General features: G+C 42.6%; 1 protein-coding gene across 1 annotated transcript; it reads left to right on the top strand.

The window, feature by feature from the left end:
- The first annotated feature begins 8,599 nt into the window (after positions 1-8,599).
- Positions 8,600-16,868, top strand: UPK1A (uroplakin 1A). Its single transcript, XM_089479159.1, has 7 exons — positions 8,600-8,676; positions 9,946-10,146; positions 11,702-11,776; positions 13,028-13,135; positions 14,475-14,654; positions 14,868-14,951; positions 16,542-16,868. The coding sequence occupies exons 1-7, from the start codon at positions 8,614-8,616 to the stop codon at positions 16,584-16,586; spliced, it is 756 nt and encodes a 251-aa protein (XP_089335285.1). The 5' UTR covers positions 8,600-8,613; the 3' UTR covers positions 16,587-16,868.
- Positions 16,869-18,238: the final 1,370 nt, after the last annotated feature.

The raw sequence follows: 18,238 nt of genomic DNA on the forward strand, positions 1-18,238 counted from the left end.
CAAATGGATGCAAGATTATGGGAGACAGAGTAAAAGAAAGAGGGAGTCCATCCACAAAAACTACAACTCTCATCAATGTAGTTGTTTGGCATGGACAAAGTGCATCTCTCTAGTTGTTGGACTGCAGCTCCCAGCATTCCCGGCCTATGGACAATGCTTGGTTGTTAGCAGAGTCTTCCTTGGCTTTCCCATCCTTCAGTCCAAGAAAGCAACAGGAAATTAATAATTTCCATAAAATCCATGAATTTATCCCCCACCTCTCCAGTTTAACTCCAGTTCTTCCCTTGACTCTGAGAGAGCATCTCTGAAATCAAGTATTGATGGGACTACAACTCTCATCAGTACAGTTGATTTTAGACACTCTCTCAACCTCTGAGGCTGAGAGAGTGAAGTCCCTTCATTCTCAGATGCTTTGGTGGTTCATTTTGGGTTTGGTGGTTCAGCTTGGAAAAGTCTGATATAGGATGGCAATTTTGACTTTATTTAGACATTTCCACATCCTTTGTGTTGCATACAGTTGGCCCTCCAAATCCACAGATTCTGTATCCATGGATTCAACCATCCTCAACTTGAAAATATTCAAAAATTATAAATTCCAAAAAGCAAACCTATATGTTGCCATTGTATATAAGGGACACCATTTTACTATGCCATTATATTTAATGAGAATTGAGCATCCACAGATTTTGGTATCTACAGGGGGTCCTGGAAGCAAATCTCTGTGCTCACTGTATAAGAGCAAAACCCATAAATCTTCCAATACACTTGCTTTTAAAATCTATCACAGAGTATAATCTCGTTGTTGTTGTTGTTGTTGTTGTTGTTGTTGTGTGCCTTTAAGTCATTTCTGATTTATGGTGACCCTATCATGGGTTTTCTTGGCAAGATTTGTTCGGGGAGGGGTTTGCCTTTGCCTTCCTCTGAGGCTGAGATCATGTGGCTTGCCTAGAATCACCCTTAAGTGGGTTTCTATGGCTGAGCAGGGATTTGAACCCTTGTCTCCAGAGTCATAATCCAACTCTCAAACCACTACAACATGCCAGTTCTCATATCACCTCATGCCCTCCACTATTTTACAGGTAAAAATTGGATCATATATAGCCAAGCAACATCAAGTGGGCAAAATGGTAACATCAGTAATGAGGAAAAACACATAAGCTAAAAGAGGCTGAAGCAGTTCGTTTTTGCTTGGGCTTCCAAGGACAAAATCCAACCTCTTCCTTTCCTCTCTATCTGCTGGTTAATCCAGCTGATTGACTTTATTTGGACATTTCCACATCCTTTGTGTTGCATACAGTTGGCCCTCTGGATCCATAGATTCTTTATCCACGGATTCTACTGGAAACTACTTTGCCACTTTGTGGAAACTAATTTGGCACTTTGAACTCAGTTGGCAGCACTTGAAATAGGCTGAGGGCACAGAGTGTGAGAAGAGGAGAGAGAGAAAATAGGACATTTTAGAAGCAGCTGAAAAAGTGGGACAACAGAGGATGAATTGGGACTGTCCCGGCCACATTAGGACAGTTTGAAGTGTATGTTATCTGCTGCTTTCATCTTTCAGCCAGTTGGTCATCTTAACACAAATTACTTTACTGATGGCCTCTTTCCTGTTGTGGAACCAGTTGTGTACTGAGATTTGCCAGATTTTGAATATGACATTTTTGAAACAAACAGTCTTACTCAAACTTTGCATGGCTAAACATGCCTGTTTGGTTTTATTGGTGCCTGCATTTCATAGTGTTTGTTCTTTCCCACTTACCTTCTTCAATTTAAAATACATAATCTATGTTTTTTTATTATTTTGTTTTTCACCTTCATGAAGGGAGGCTGTGCATTTTTAAAATAAAGGAGTTCTACAACTGCAGGTGTAGGTCCTGAACACATTTGCCTCTTATTAGTGTATTTAGGATTAGGACCTTAACTGATTGTTACAAACCAATTAATTGGATCCAAAGACTTGACCCTACTTACTATACCAACCAAACTAAATGAAACTCAAATTAGCAACGACTGATTGTACCACATTCATTTTAACAGATCTACCGTAAGTCTGGATCTGACCACAATACAGAAATCCAGAGGAATACCTTCTAAAACAAAGATGTGGACCATAATTCTATGGGCCTAGGAGTCAGTTGTAGATTCAAGTAAATCCAGTTGATTCAATTGTTCTACTCTAGTTGGGACTAACACTAAGATTTAGGCCTGCTAGTAAGTAAATTCTTGCTTGTCTGTTTCCCAAATTCCAAATTTGAGTTGTGTATTTCCCTAAAGATATGTCTAGCGCACAACAGACATTAAAATAACTGTAGCATGATATAATTCAAAATTTAAAATTAGATAAATATATTTAAAAGATGAGACTGCCCTACTGAATAGAAGCAAACATAACAACATTATTCGGGTATTTTAACTTCCACAAACCCAAAGTCAAACGTATGTGAACACTTGCCATGGGTTACATTGTGGGGAGGATCTTGCACCACTAAGCTCCGGCGAAAACAAATGGCTACAAACTCTCCTAGCTTGTGTATTCTTCTTCATTGATAACTTTTGCCCTTCTTGACCACACTCTGATGTAGCTTAGACACCTGTATCCCAGTTTTCATCTGTGAAATATTGGAGGGTATGGAAAATGTACCTAAAGGCATCAGATGCAACAGATCTTGGAAGCTAAGCACAGTCATCCCTGGTTAGTATTTGATGACAGGTCGCCTACGAGTACCAGGTGCTGTAGGCTATATCTCAGAGGAAAACACTGGCAGAACCATCTCTGAGAATTCCTTGCCTAAGAAAACCCTATGAAATTCAGGGGGTTGTCATGTCGACAGGCAGCTTGGCAGTATACTCACACATACAGAGTAAATGTCACCAGAAATAATTTAACCAAGGTAATTTGATATTATCACAATAAGTAATGATCTGCAACCGTGTTTTCTCCCTATTAATTTTCTCATGTTAGCCAGCAAATTTAAGGCCTTTCATTTGGCAAGAAAATCCTTCCCAAGTCAAATGTTTTAAGTTTTTAGACCAAAGCTCTCAAGATCCGCACTCAACATGAGCAGCTATGTTGGCTGGGGAATGCTGGATGTCTTCCATGTTGGAAGGAACTTTTCTGAGTTTTATACCACTCTTTGTTCACATCTTTTTGTTTCCTTGTCTTACAAGCTTCTAAAAAAGAATCCTTATGGCCTGGGGAGAACCTTTGACCTTCCTTCTCTCCTACCACTATTTGTATGGATCCCACTATATTAGTACAGTACTGACTGTTCAGTTGACCCATTTCTGGGTGGGGCATCACCTAGTTAAGAAAACAAGAAGATACCACATCTTCCCTACCAGTCTTTCCAGCCTCCAGTCCAGAAAATCCAGTCCAGTTTTCTGACCCCATCACTCCTCCCCCCACCTTTGCCAGGGTAAATGTATAAAGGGCAGCCCTGAGATGGCTGGTCCTTGCTGAACAGGTTGTAGCTGGTGTGCGTGGAGCTAACTGGTGAGTTGGGACATGAGGTGGGTGCCTTTCAGGGTGAAGAGGTAAGCTTGCCCTCAATGCCACAATTCCATGCCCCCTAGCAGTGGCTGGGACCCCATCTGTGTTTGAAGGTGTGCCTGTGTTGCATAGTAGCACTGAACAGAGATGTCCTGCCAGAGGAATGGCCACGGTAACCTGCTTCTGTGGATAAGGACCATGGGTAGCAGTGCTCCATGCTGCTAGGGATGCCAGAGTGAGCTGTGTTTTTTATTGTTGTGAACAAGTGAGAATTTCAGCAAATGTATCTTGTTAACTGGTTGCATGACAGTTGAAACCTACTGAAATACCTTATCCTATGCAACAATTAAAGGTAGAGGAGTGCTCTCCAGTTTTCAGCCTGTTAACCCTGCAAATTTCTCCTGAGACTCTGACTGTTAGCCTTTGTGAGTTAACACTGTGTGTGCCCCAAAGTCTGTCCTATAACCCCTAAACTAACCTGCTACTCTTGGTTCTGGTAGAGGAGATTCTCCAGACACCACAGTTGAAATACAATGTGACTACAAATCTATAGCTTGCTTCTATATGTGGGGAGAGAACAAGTTGTTATCTTGGGCAGCAGAACATGGGTAGCATGTTTGGGTCAGCAAAACATCTTGGACTCACCTTAAAATGTCTTGTAGAAGCTTGCAGGTTTATTGTGGCATGAGCTTCATAGGATACAAACTACAATGAGGTCTCCTTCTTTGGAAGTTTTTAAACAGAGGCTGGATGGCCATCTTTCAGAGGTGCTTTGATTGTGTCTTCATGGCAGAATGGGGTTGGAGTGGATGGTACTTCTAGCTCTATGATTTTATGATACTAGAAATATTTAAAGAAGTGGATGTGGATCTTTCAGTAAAATACAAAAGCAACCAAGAGTGGCTTTCAGGTAATCAGCCTAATCTTGTGAAGACGCTTTCCTATATTTCTGCCTTTTATCTCTGACATTTCACCGGCTCCCATTGCAATGGAAGGGAGGACTCTGTGAAACTCTCTGTGACTGGTTGGGCTTGAATGTGTGAATGACTGATGTGTAGAGCAAATGCTGAAAGACTAGGCTGGTAGGCTACATGGGGGCTTAGGGGTTGTTGTTTTTAAGAATGCTGAGTTGCCAACCAGAGGTAGGTGCAAAATGGTGGCTGAGGGGAGCAATAGCAGTTATTTGTTTGAAACAGTGGCATTACAAGGTGTGTGCAGGGGGTGGGGTGAGGACCACACCAGAGGATGGGTGACACCAGGTTGGGACCTCCTGCTGCTGTGATGGAGAGGCAAGCACACCCCTCATGGCTTCACCGCAGGCCTGGCTCTCAACATGGGGAGAGGGCTGAGGTGGCAGTGGCAGCAGCAACAACAGAGGGGGCAGATGAGGAAGGCAGCAGGAGGGGGTGGCACAGGCCACCTCTGGCCCTTTGGCAGCTCCCCACTCCTGGTGTCACCAAGCCTGGTGATGCCATTGGTTTAAAACCCATACATCCTACTTTATAGCACCTGGGGCAGTCAAAAGAACTTAATATATATATATATACCTGTGTATACATCACAAAAAATTGGCAAAAAGATTTGACCCCAAAAAACCTGGGTTGACTTATACATGGGTTAATATGGTATCAAGCCTCCTCCCCAATCCAGTTGTCTCCCAAGTGGACAGCCAGCATGAGGAGGAGAATGGAGGACCAGCACTGGCTCCCCAAGCCTCATTTCCAGCCTGGCTGCCCAATGGCAGACAGCTACAGAGGGGGAAGGATGAGGGTCAGTGCTCGCTCCCTGAGTCTCATCCACAGCCTGGTTGCCCCACAGAGAACAGACAGGGTAGCGAGGAGGACGGAGGGCCAGCACTGCCCTCCCCAAGCCTTGTCCGCATCCTGGCTGACCCTTTTCTGTATTGCCTCTCCCTGCCCTACCAGTAAGAAACAGCAGTCACATACACATGGGTTTGATAGCCCCCTGTGACTCATTCAAAAAGAGACATGTGTACACATAAGCCTCACTTGGGCATGTATATGTCAGTAACAGGATTCCAGCCAAGTGATGTTAAGATAGAGTTACCAACTTTTCAACTGGATACTGTAGCTGTATCTTCAATAGCAGCATGATGCACTGTTATATTACTGTCTGCTGATTTTCTTTATTTAAAATATTCAACTGTTAAAGGTAAGAGATCAACCCAGACTGGTTCTTCTGGTTAGGTGGCAATCATGTTTTGGAGGGTTAGCTGACCTCTCATGTGTTTAAAAAAACCTGTTGAAATTTCCAAGAATGTTGCCCTTGGTGGGGGTGCTGTTTTGCTACTTGTGGACTTGCCATAGGCAAGCTGTTGCCTACTATGTGAACTGAGAGCTGGATTAGATAGCCTTTGCTCTGACCCAACTTGGCTCATGTTATGTCCTTCTGCACATTCAGTGCTCTCTAGAGCATCTTTAGGGGAAGCAGAAGGCATAACCAGATCATAGAATCTAAAGATTCGAAAGACACTTAAAGGGCCATGTAGTCCAACTCTCTGCCATGCAGGAACATACTGATAATAATGTACCTAAGTATTCTAAATACTGTACCCTTCTCCAAACTGCAGATTTCAGGATTTCATAGGATCAGGGACGTAGCCAGGATTTTAGGAAGGGGGGGGGGTCCAGACTAAGTGTCACCATTATAATGGGGCTTGGGCGCGGTGGCACAGCAGCACACACCATTCATTTTTCTAATGGAAGCGGGGGTCCGGACCCCAAGAACCCCCCCCCCTTGGCTACGTCCCTGATAGGATGTTGCTACGGCAGTTAAAGTAGGAACATAGTGCTATCATTGTGCAATATGAAATGGCTCTGGTTGAATTGTGTGCCTACTTGCTTCATCTGTTGTCCAGGAGCTAAATGTGGATGAGCAAACTCAAGGCCCTTGATGTTCTTACTTTTGGTGGTATCATCTTTTGATTGGGTTTGGAATAGATAGCCCTTCAAGTAGAGGTCACAGACCTAATACAAACAACAACAACAACAACAACAAACTGTTAAATCAATTGCAAGATATTTTCAGTAGCCATAACAAACTGGGTTAGGGGACCAAAGAGCTGTTTGAATGACACAGGTATAAAGAAGATTAACCTGTCCAGAACCACTTCCTCCTGTCCAGAACTATTTCCTTGCATTCTTGGACAGGCAGTCATGGACTAGGCACTACTTGTCTGCTTGGTACCATGAGATAAGAAAACTGGTACTCCCTCAAAGATAAGGTGTGGTAATATATACTCTGAAGGATGAGTTTGAGTTTTAGGGCACTGACCCATTCATTTTCCTCTCCCTCCCCCCCGCAAAAGTTACCCTGAATGGTGCAATGGGGGCACCCAGGAATCTTGGCAATCCTGCTTCATAGGTGTGCCCCACCTGACAAGTTAAACTGTTCTTTCTGGAACCAGCTGGTCAAGAATGTGTTCCTGGGGACAGGCACTCCTCGGTCAGAGAAACACGTGACTAAATCCAGCCCCTTCTCTCCTCAACATGTGGATGGTTCTTTCCATAAGTAGTTTGCCTAATCCATATCCCTGGTCCATTGATCCTTAGAATATACCTGTACACAAAGAAGGATGCATTTTAAACAGCCCAGTGTGATGCAGAGGTTACAGTGTTGGGCTAGGATTTCAGGGATCTAGGCCCAAGTTGTCACTTAGCCTTGACTCACTGGACTGGTCACATTCTTTCATACTAAGATTTATGTGAGGATAAAGTGTGGCGAAAGGGGGAATAGAAATTTCCAGTAATTAATTAATGTGCCTTTCTCTTTGTCTGCATGATGGTTAAACAGTTAAATAGCAAAAGCCAGGCTCTAAAATGGGAGCACAGGATTACATAGGTTATAAAACTGAATATTACATCCTAAAAGCCTGTGTAAATTAATATCATTCCAGTAGTTATATGATGGGTCTCTGAGTAATGTCCAATAGAAGGGAGGTAAAGAGACAAAAAGGTGTTGAAAAATATGATTTTATTTTTAACAATTGCCCCATGTGTTTCAGTCTAGTAGTATTTACTGGCCTTCACCAGGGTCTGATAAAAGATAAAAGAAATAAAAAGGAACAATGCACAAGCAACAAAAATTATTACAGGACACAAGTTAAAATTTGCAATATCCGTTTTGTGTACATACATCTTGCATGAATATGCATGCAAAATGTCTCAATTTTAAAAACAACTATTAACCCAAATGAACTTATATAAGTATGAGATATTACTCACAATGCAACTTTAAAAATACCTGCAGGGATTTCAAAAATAACGTTTCCAGAGCTTATACCTGGTAACTGATAGTTTGAGAAGCAGGAGGTCCAGCAATATTGTTGTTTTTTCCCAACAGTGTTCCATCCTTATAGCAATTCTAAAATGGAAAGTTAGGGATATGTGAAAACTTGAGAATTGTAGAATTGCTATGATAAGGATATGAAAAAAATGGAACAATATAATGCTCTACCTCCTACTTCTCAAACTATCCGTTTCCAGGCAGAAACCCTTGCAGGCAGTTTTAAAGTTGTGCTGCAAGTAATATTTGGGTTAATAAGCATTTTAAAAATTGAGACATTTTACATGTATCTTCATGCAAGATATCTGTACGCAAAGTTGATACTGCAATTTGTAACTTGTCTCCTGTTACAATTTTTGTTGCTTAGGTATTGTTCCTTTTCTTTATCTTTTATCCATACCTGAACATCAATAAATATTGCTAGGTCAAAACACGTTGTATTCATTGGAAGAATTAAACCATATTTTCCAACACCCTGGGACTTTGTCTCTTCTCTACATCTCCTCATAAATAGCAGAGCCAACACTGAAAAGGCCCTTCTGAGTGAAGGGCTACATGCTGTACATAGGCAAAGGGGATGTTTAGTACAAGACTCAACTAGCTGATCTTTATCTCATGGATATGGATGTTTGAGGAGAGATTTTGAAGTCCTGCACAGATGTCCTCTGCTCCATATGAGGTGGGAAGGTGGAATAGAACCATAATCCTTTGTATTTGATGGAATGAATTCTGATTCTATTCAATTCATTAATTTGATTTGCTTTTTTCCCTCCATTGCAGAATCTGAGCAGCTGATACAAGGAACTCCTGCTGGAAATATGGCGGAAAAGGGCTCATCTTTCGTTGTGGGATTATTGGTGATGGGCAATGTTATTATCATGGTGAGAATGTTGAATTACAGTATTTGAATATCGGCCTCCTCCAACCTTTTGATTTCCTAGTATGTTAGACTTACATTTGTTTCGCTTGGGAACTGTCTCATAATAGGATTTTCTTGCTGAGAGGGTCTCATAAGAAGGGTCACCTTTGCTTCCCTGTGTACAGTGCTAACAGGTCTGTCAGACTAAAAAGGAGAACATTTGTATGAACATTTGACCTCAATATTAGCAAACTTTGTGAGAAGAGACAAAGAGAAATTCAAATGCAAAATAGATAGAATGTTCTGGGTCAATTCATGGACTGCTAAACAAACAAACAAAATTGCAAAGAGATATTGTCATCAATTTGTAAAGACTCAAATCAGGGATTAAATCTTATAATTTAATTTGCATAGCAATGAGTTTTGAAGAGATGAAACTGCAATTATTGAGAGGTATCCTGAGAACAATACTGAAAAGGAGAAAAGAACATTCCTTTCTGACAAAGACCTTAAGACAAAAATGAGTGGTTTATAAAATGAGAGATGCCAGAGGGACGCTCCAATTTTAAACACGAAAGAGTCAAACTAATTTCAATGTTTAAGGCCAAGGAATTTCTTGATAAACATGGAGAAGAGCAAACTAAGCACTCTAGATGTAACCTAAGAGAAGAGATCTCCAAAACTCATACTCACAACAAGGAAGACCCACTTGAGGTGAATCCAAAGGACAACTATCAGAAGTGGAAGAGCCACCAGAAGATAATGATGCAGAAAAATACTACATTCCTTTTCTGGACTGTTAATAGCCTCTGTACTCCCAGAAATATAAAAAGTTTAAGAAAAGGGGGCATGTGCTACATCATGTACTGTGCTTGCCAAAAAATTGTTTCATGGCATCTCTAGTGGAGAGTTGCATCAAGAGAGCTGCATCTGGAGAATTGCATCCAGTCAGAGTAAACAAGACTGGGCAGAACTTGGAAATATCTCCTCCTCCTCCTCTTTTGGATTTCAATATCTAGGGTGTCCCCTCCCATTAGCAAGGCTAGTATCTATGCTGACTGGGGGATTCTGGGAGTTGTAGTCTGCAAAGGTAACATTTCCAAGCTTGGTGCAGGGTTAGATGAGCCCTTTCTTCTGCAAATGTGTCAAACTACAACTTCCATTATTTCCAGTCAGATGGCCAGCACGTCTGGAGGGCATCTGGTTAGGAAAGGTTCAGCTAGACAGCAAATAATCCTAGTATGATATAAGGTGATTTCCCATGTAACTATGTTTCCTCATGTCCCTGCAGCTCTCAGGACTGGCCCTTTACGCTGAGTCTATCTGGGTAACAGCCGATCCATACAAAGTCTACCCCATCATGGGAGTGTCGGGCAAGGATGACGTCTACGCAGGGGCCTGGATCTCCATTTTCACTGGGTTTTCTTTCTTCTGCGTTTGCGTCTTTGGCATTATCAGCCTTGTGAATGGCAACAGGCTCATGGTGTTGTTGGTGAGTAAAGCAAGGAGGAGGAAGACACTCTTATGAACACTATCTTTCTCAGCTGGTATCTTCCATCAGATCCTCCTTCCCTCTTTCTTTCTGTTTCATAGGCTCGGGGACACATTAAACATCTTCCATGCCTGTGGGCAACTCCAGACATGGCAAAATGTGTTGGGAAGTTGTTGGCATTTATTGCTGTTGTTCACAGCAGGGCTGGTGCAATTGCTCCAGGCCTCTTGTAGGCTAGGTGTTCTAGCAGTGAGGACCCCTTCTTCCCCAATGCTATCTTCTTAAATCTCATAGTGTTGCTGATGTCATCCAATATTTTGTGTGTTACTGCATGGGATGAAGCTGTTCATCTCATAATGCTTGCAGGGCTGAAAATTGATTCTGACAGGAAGATTGGGAAGCTGTTGCCTATTGTGCTCTATCTCAGTTATTTATTTAATTTTTATGCCATCACTCCCAGAGCAGGTCACATGTATAAAGAAAGAGAGGACCATTTTTGGAACTGCTCCAGGGCCTCAAGCACTGGAATGTACCCATTTTTTTAGGATTTTACAGAATATCCAAATGATGTTTTTATTGTCACAGACTGTTTTTAGCAACTCCTGGCACCAGCTACAATATTATTCCTACCTTTGACTTGGTTTCTTTCTAGTTCTGAGATGTAGGGGGACCACGTTAATTAATTAATTAATTAAGTAATTATCACCTTGGAGATTAAAATCACCTTGGAGCAGCCACCGAGAAGGCCTTCTCCCTTTTTCCACCAAACAAGCCTGAGAAGGTGGTGGGACAGAGAGGAGGACCTCTCCCGATGGTCTTGCTGCTCTAGTGTGCTCATAAAAGGAGATATGGTTCTTCAAATAGCCTGGACCCAAGCCATATAGGGCTTTATAAGTCAAAACCAGCACTTTGAATTGTGCCCGGAAATGGGCCAGCAGCTAATAAACCTGTTGCAACAAGGGAGATGTGTGCTCCATGTAGCCAGCTCCAGTTAACAACCTGGCAGCAAATCTTTGGGCCAACTGAAGTGTCTGAGCACGTTTTAAAGGCAGCTCCACGTAGTGCATTATAGTAATCAAAATGAGATGTGACCAAGGCATGTACCACTTTGGCTGGATCTGACTTCTCCAGAAATGGGCACAGTTTGACACATTCATTTTTACTGTGCAAAAGCACTTCAGGTCACCGCTAAAACCTGGGTCTCCAAGCTCATAGCTGAATCCAGGAGTACCCCCAAACTGCAAACCTATGTTTTCATAGGGAGTGTAACCCCATCTAACATGCTGAATTCCTGGACAAGTCTTTTGACTAACTAGGAGCACCTCTGTTTTGCCTGGGTTAAGCCTCAGTTTGTTTGCCCTCATCCAGTCCATCACAGCTACTAGATATCGGTTTAGGACAGGAATAGTAGAAGAGGCCTTTAACTGTGTGGGTGCTATTCTTCTTTTATGGGTGTTTTAAACCTATTTTATGTTTTAATTCTATTTGTAAGTCAATTTGAGTGCCTTTCGTTTTGAGAACACAGAAATAAACATTCATTTTCCTTACCCCTCAGTATCTGGTGCTGATCTTGGTTGTCTACCTGTTTGAGTGTGCATCTTGCATCACCTCCTACACACATCGTGATTATGTAAGTACAGAACTGGGAACTCTTCCTACTTAAGACTTTCACCAGCAAAACTTTAGTTCTGTCCAGTTAGAATAGGATATTTTAGCCTAATTAGCCTTTCTGCATGAATTCAGATATGTAGCACTTCTTTTAAAACAGAAAACCAGAGACAGAGAATGTAAAATCTTTCAGATGTTTTTGGAATGTATCTCCCATCAAATCAGCCTAGCCAGTTGTGAAGGATGAAGGGTGTTATAGTCCAAAAACGTTTCCTACTTGGCATGACAGTGTTCCCACTGAATACAAGGGAGAAGCAGTATCGGTGGATCTTTATATTTTCTTGTGGTGTACTTATGACTGTATGGACTGTCATCTTGGAAGACCAGGGAAAGAAAAGAAACTTCTTGATACTAAGAGCTGTTTGATAGTGGAACACACTTCCTCAGAGTGTGGTGGAGTCTCCATCTTTGGAGGTCTTTAAACAGACGCTGGATGGCCATCTGTTGGGGGTGCTTTCATTGTGTGTTCCTGCATGGCAGGAGCTTGGACTGGATGACCTTTGAGGTCTCTTCCAACTCTATGATTTTACGATTCTATGAAATATACATCCCAGTATTTTTAAACTGAAATTCCCTCAGCCTTAGAAAGCATAGCCAGTGACAGGAGTTGCAGTCCTAAAATATCTGGAGAGCCACACACTCCCCCATTTTGTTGGGGCCTGTGACTGCAGGTGAGCTCAGTGTTATAGGGCTCCTCACTTTACCTGGAGTTTGAAAGGGTTCTGAGATTAATACGTATTTTATCCATTTGGCTAAAAGCCAAAGATAGCCAATTACTCCCAGTGACTACAATAGCTGAACAATAAATATTGGTGGCTTCATTCCATAAGGAGTTTAGTTTCACTGATTCTTTTGGGAACCTCCAACTGTTTTGGACTAAAACTCCCACAGTCCTGTACCGCTACCCATGATGGGTAGGGCTGATAGGAACTGTACACCAAAGAAATCTAGCGAGCTAAAGGTTCCAGCAAAACCTAGAAACATTTTAGTCTTCCATTCCTCCAACCCTCTGCCCAATGCTGTGATAGCTTCATGGAAAGTGAGTGTGATTCTTGACTCTGATTTTTAAACAAATTGAAAATCCACAATAATGTGTGCAAAAACCATTGTGTGTATTTTCATAACCTGAGCCTCTGGAACTGGAATGTATTCTAAAAATGTGAGTGTCGGGGAATGTCACTGACCAACATTTTCTTTCCCTTCCCCACCCCAGGTAGTTTCAAATTCCAGGCTGATAACCAAACAGATGTTGTCCTTCTACTCCGCTGACTCACAACAAGGCCGGGAACTCACTCGTATGTGGAATCGCTTCATGATGGAGGTAAACTACCCCTGGTTAACGTACTGTGGCTCATTTGGACAGTTTCTGGTTATTTGTGAGCGGCCGACTGCTTTCTAGACTGCTTAGAAAACAACAAATAAGCAGAAAGATGACTGATGTACATAAAATTAGACACAGTGTGAGAAAGTGGACAGGGAGAAGGTTTTCTCCTCCTCACTTAGCAAATGATCTGCGGAAACTAGAAAGGCAGGATGTTCAGTACAAAGGAAAGGAAGTGTATATTTAAATAGTGGAACTGTCACAAGATGCAGGGATAGCTAGTTACTTTCTAACCCTTGTTATAAGTAAAATAATGGATTACACTGGAAAATTCTTCAAAAGCCTGTAAAAAGTAACTTCCCAAGGTCTAGACTAGACAAATTCATGAGTAAGGCCACTAACCATGGTGTACGTATGCTCCCCTCCAGTATCAAAGGTAGAATGTTCAGTTGCTGGATGGCCCCAGAAGGAGTGTGCTGTGGCACTGATGCTAAGACTGAATTAGACAGACTTTTGATCTGATCCACCATGGCTTACCTTGGCCATGATCCTGCATGATGTGTGCCTGTGCAAAAACGTCTACCAGTGTTCTTCCACCTGGCTTCTCCTTTACCACGTGCACAATCCCAGTTGATAGTGCCAGGGCAAACCCCCATTGCCATTTAGTGGTTCATGTATCCATGGGGGGAAGGAGAGCTGTTGCCCTTCTAGGAATCCTGTGTATTCATAGCATATGTCACCAATGGGATTCTGGTCCTTATGTTCTTATGGTAGTGTCCAGCAGAAGCAGACATGGTAGAAGCTTGTCTTGAGGCCTTGAAATTGGCATCCCAGAAGATTAAATTAGTAGTCAGTATCAAGAAGTGTTGTCTTAACAAGATGTGGGCCAGCATCCTTTTCCCCACCTCCTGACATAGACGCAGCTTTGGGAGGTGGATATCCAAGGGATGTGACACATCCATTTTCTTCTAGGCAGCCCCTCATGGCTATTGATCAAGTCAGATACATTGTGAGTGGGCATATGTGCTCATCTCATGTCTGTATAGTAGTGCATACGATGTGGCATAAGACAATTTATCTAGTCTTGTGTTGTCTGCTTGGACTGACAGTGGTGGCTCTCCAGGGTCTTTGCCTACCTCTGTCTTCCTGATCTTTCTGATTAGAAATGCCAGGCATTGAACCTGGGGCCTTCTGAATTCACAGCATGTGCTTTGAAATGAGCAATGGTCTCTCCCTACATTGTTAAATAAGGTGCAGTACTCTGGTGATACCTCTTGTAATAGAAGGTAGGAAACTGAGTTTGTTATCTTTTTTGTTTTCTTCCCCCACCCTCCATTAGCAACAGTGCTGTGGCACTAATGATCCCATGGACTGGGTGAACTATACCTCCGTCTTTAGAAGCAGGTACCCTGAGGTTGTGGCCCCTTGGCCATTCTACTGCTGCAAGCGTGATCGGAACTTCATCATCATCAATGAGGAGGGCTGCAGACTAGGTCATGTTGATTACATCAACACTCAGGTACTTGGGTCCCCCATATCTTTCCCTGAAGGTTGTCTGCCTTTGATGGACTTCTTCACAAGACGGTTTTGAACTGTCATTTGGAAAATTAAAGCTTCCCTTTCTAGGCTGGAGCAGCCTCTCAGGTTTCATACAGGGAAGCTGGGGGAGCTAGTGGCACCACCAGCATCTTCTCTTCAAGAAAAGCTCACTGACTCTCCCTTCTTTCCTTAGGGCTGCTTTGAGCACATTAAACATGCTGTACAGAGTTACGCTTGGGGTGTTTCCTGGTTTGGATTTGCCATCCTTATGCTTACGGTGAGTCCTAGCTGAAGGACCTATTTGGGGAGGAAATAAACTAGTGGGCAAGTTCAAAGGATCTAGTCACCATTTCACTTTCTTCTGCCTAGTTGCTGGTGGACTATTCCTGTCCATTTTTCAAAATGGGGAGTGAACAGAAGTTTATGTCTGGTCTTATATAATAGCTGTTTTAGACCTAAAAAGACCTGGAAGACCCAAATAAAATTACATTGGCCTGTTACAGACAGCCAAAATAAAGCTGCATCGAGTCACAGTGGAGGTATGGTATTTGAATGATGCATGCGTCCTAAGAGTCCAGAAGTTGCATCAAAGCCATGCTCCAGCCCTAAGGACTGGAGCGTGGCTTTGGTGTGGCTTCTGGACTCTTAGGACGCATGCATCATTGAAACACCATACCTCCACTGTGACTCGAAGCAGCTTTATTTTGGCTGTCTGTAACAGGCCATTGGGACCTTTCCTTATGTGGGGGATCCTTTCTGGATCCTACTGCATAAGGGGAATTCCGTGTATGCTCACATCCCACTGCAAATAATGGTGTGTGTGCTTGCAGTGTGGTGCAGTGCATGCGCCATGGGTATGTGTGCTATTTGTTTAATTGTCACGCAGCTTCAGCATAAGCTTGAAGCAGTGTATAGTGCCCCCACGTACGGCACAGACGCACTGTATATGGTCTGTCACACATCCCACAGGTTTCTACACACACACACATCAATTCTTAATTTTTATACAAATTGTTTTGGCACAGGAGTGTTGTGGGGTTCTAATGTAAAATCTAAGAATAGTGAGGTGGAGATCATGTCACCCTCCCAGAATGATGTTGGCTTCTGAAACCCACCAGCCATCTGCTATAGTGAAAATCTGATGATGTCTCAGGGCAAAATTCTAACTGGAAATTCCACAGAATGCCTCCATGGCAGTTAAAATGGAATCATAGTGCTATAACCGTGCAGTGTGAATGGGCCCAGGATTAGCCCATAAGCCATACATCACTGCTGGGAAAAGCCATTTCCCTTCCAGTTACTGCGAGGATTGCAGCCAAACTCAAGAGGGAACAAGGGCGTCCTGGGGGAGGAAACACTGATGTTATAGTCCCTGCTGGTCAAGACATCCTAGGTCTTCAGCAGAGTGAGTCTAGGCTCCATTGCACCATTGGCCTTCAAGCAGGCCAAGAGGCTAACTGGCCTCTCCCACCAGCATCTACTATTTAGAAACCTCAAGTGTTGTGTAGTCATCTTGACCAAACTGACCCAATTTGATTAGTCACCATAGATTTATCAAATGGTCCTGGATTTCATTAATAATTCCTACATTCTTCAGCCAGTATTGGACTTCAGCTCTAAGGAGCTAGAGCCAACATTGCCAACAATGAAGGATTCTAAGAGTTGTAGTCCAACAAGTTCAATCTACTGCTCAAGAATTGCTGTTCTAGTCTGCCTATAAAGTCACCTAAACTTGAGTTCTTAGGATAAAATCATACAAGCTGGATTGGAAAGACATGTGTGCCTTTCTCCTCAAGGGTTAGAAGCCTTTACAAATGTAACAAAACCATCAGGAATGGACTCTGTCTAATGCTTATCTTTTCTACAGTGTCCTGTTGTTCTTCTGGCTATATACCACTACACCACAATGTGAAGACCTCAGCAGTGAAGCTGTTTGCCCCACAATGGGAAAGAAGGTGCCCTTTCTCTATCATCTGGGAAGGCTGAAGCATCCAGGTTCATGCTTCTAAGGAGCTCTCTGTGGATTCTTCTTGTACCCATACTGTACCATACATTTCCAGGGCTGGCCTAATCTCTTGGCTGAATTTTCCGTGGCTGCCTCTGCTGGGCACCTTTTAACTTTACCATTCTGTCACATGAGTCTCCTACGGAAGAATGATCTCACTGACATTTGTGCAAACTTTTTTTAAATAGATGTAAAATAAATACTACTTGAATTTCATAAACAGTACCTGTGGTTTGTTCCTGTATGCACCTTCAAGAATCAGTGGTTTGAGCATTGGAGAAAGGCTCTGGAGACCAGGATCTGAATCCCTGCTCAGCCATAGAAATCCACTGGGTGATTTTGGGCAAGTCATTCTTTCTAAGACTCAGAAGAAGTCAGTGGCAAAACTCCTCTGAATAAATCTTGCCAAGAAAACTCTATGAGAGGGTAACCTAAATTGCAGTTGACTTGAAGGCACATAACAGCAAGGGACTTAAATTTCTGTTTTTCAGCATTGGCCTGAAACTAAGCTAAGGACTGTGGATCAGAGGTGAGCAGGTCCCAGGCCTAAGTGAATGGATTTCTGGCTGTTGGGGGCATTGAGGATTATAGTCCAATGTATCTGGAGAATGTCATGTCTGGGAGGTCTGAAGCTTTAGAAGGGGATCTGTGAGACACAACTTCATATCACCAAACAGCTATGAAAAGGGCACTTATCTTTCAGCTTAACCCACCGCACAGAGTGGTTGTGTGTGGATGAAAATGCCAAGGGAACACAATTTATGCACTTTGGGTTCCTTGCAGGAGGAGGTAGGATAGAAACATTATAGCAAAATAAACAGACGTTTGGTCTAAATCTACAGGGAAATGTACATATTGACATAGCATTATGAAATATCTGATTCTGAAGAAGGTGCTCTGTAAAGGTTCTCCCTCTCTCACTGACCCACCCTATTCCCCTCCTGACTTCGATCCAGAAGGCAGGCATTCTGATTACACTACTGATAATAAACTCAGTAGTTAAACCAGTCTGGTTTGACTGCTTGTTCAGCAGGTTTTTCCAGTTGCGTAGCATTGCTAGCTCTTCATATTGTACCAAAAGTTCTGTGTCTGATACATGTAGTTCTGGCACTGGAGTTTGGTTTTTTGCTAAATCTGAATGGATAGGAATGAAATGCAACAGATCCCAATCAAGTCCCATCTTCTTCCAGATCAAAATAGAGAAGTTAGCAAAAAGGAAGCCAAGATACATTAAGACATGATAAGATATTAAGACATCTGGTTTTCTGGTCATTCCGCTTCTTCCCATTCAACATTCTTCTCCCATACAGAAAACTATATTCTTCTGAGGAAAAAGGCTACTCATTCAGTGCTTCCATCCAAACTCTTTTGCACTCATCTCCCAGGTTTGAACACTTCCTGCTGGGGTATATAATTTCATGGCCATCTGAGGTTATCTGTTTCATTCCTGTCTACCTCCCATGAATCTTACTAAAGAGTCAAGCAGGTGGCCAGGAAAAGCATCGCCTGACACATGGCCTGCTCTTAAAGCAGGCCAGCACTGTGGCTCCGGATGGGCC

Source organism: Sceloporus occidentalis, unplaced genomic scaffold, assembly GCF_023333645.1.
Source record: "Sceloporus occidentalis isolate IW3139 unplaced genomic scaffold, rSceOcc1.0.p SCAF_13, whole genome shotgun sequence".
Taxonomy (NCBI): Eukaryota; Metazoa; Chordata; class Lepidosauria; order Squamata; family Phrynosomatidae; genus Sceloporus; species Sceloporus occidentalis.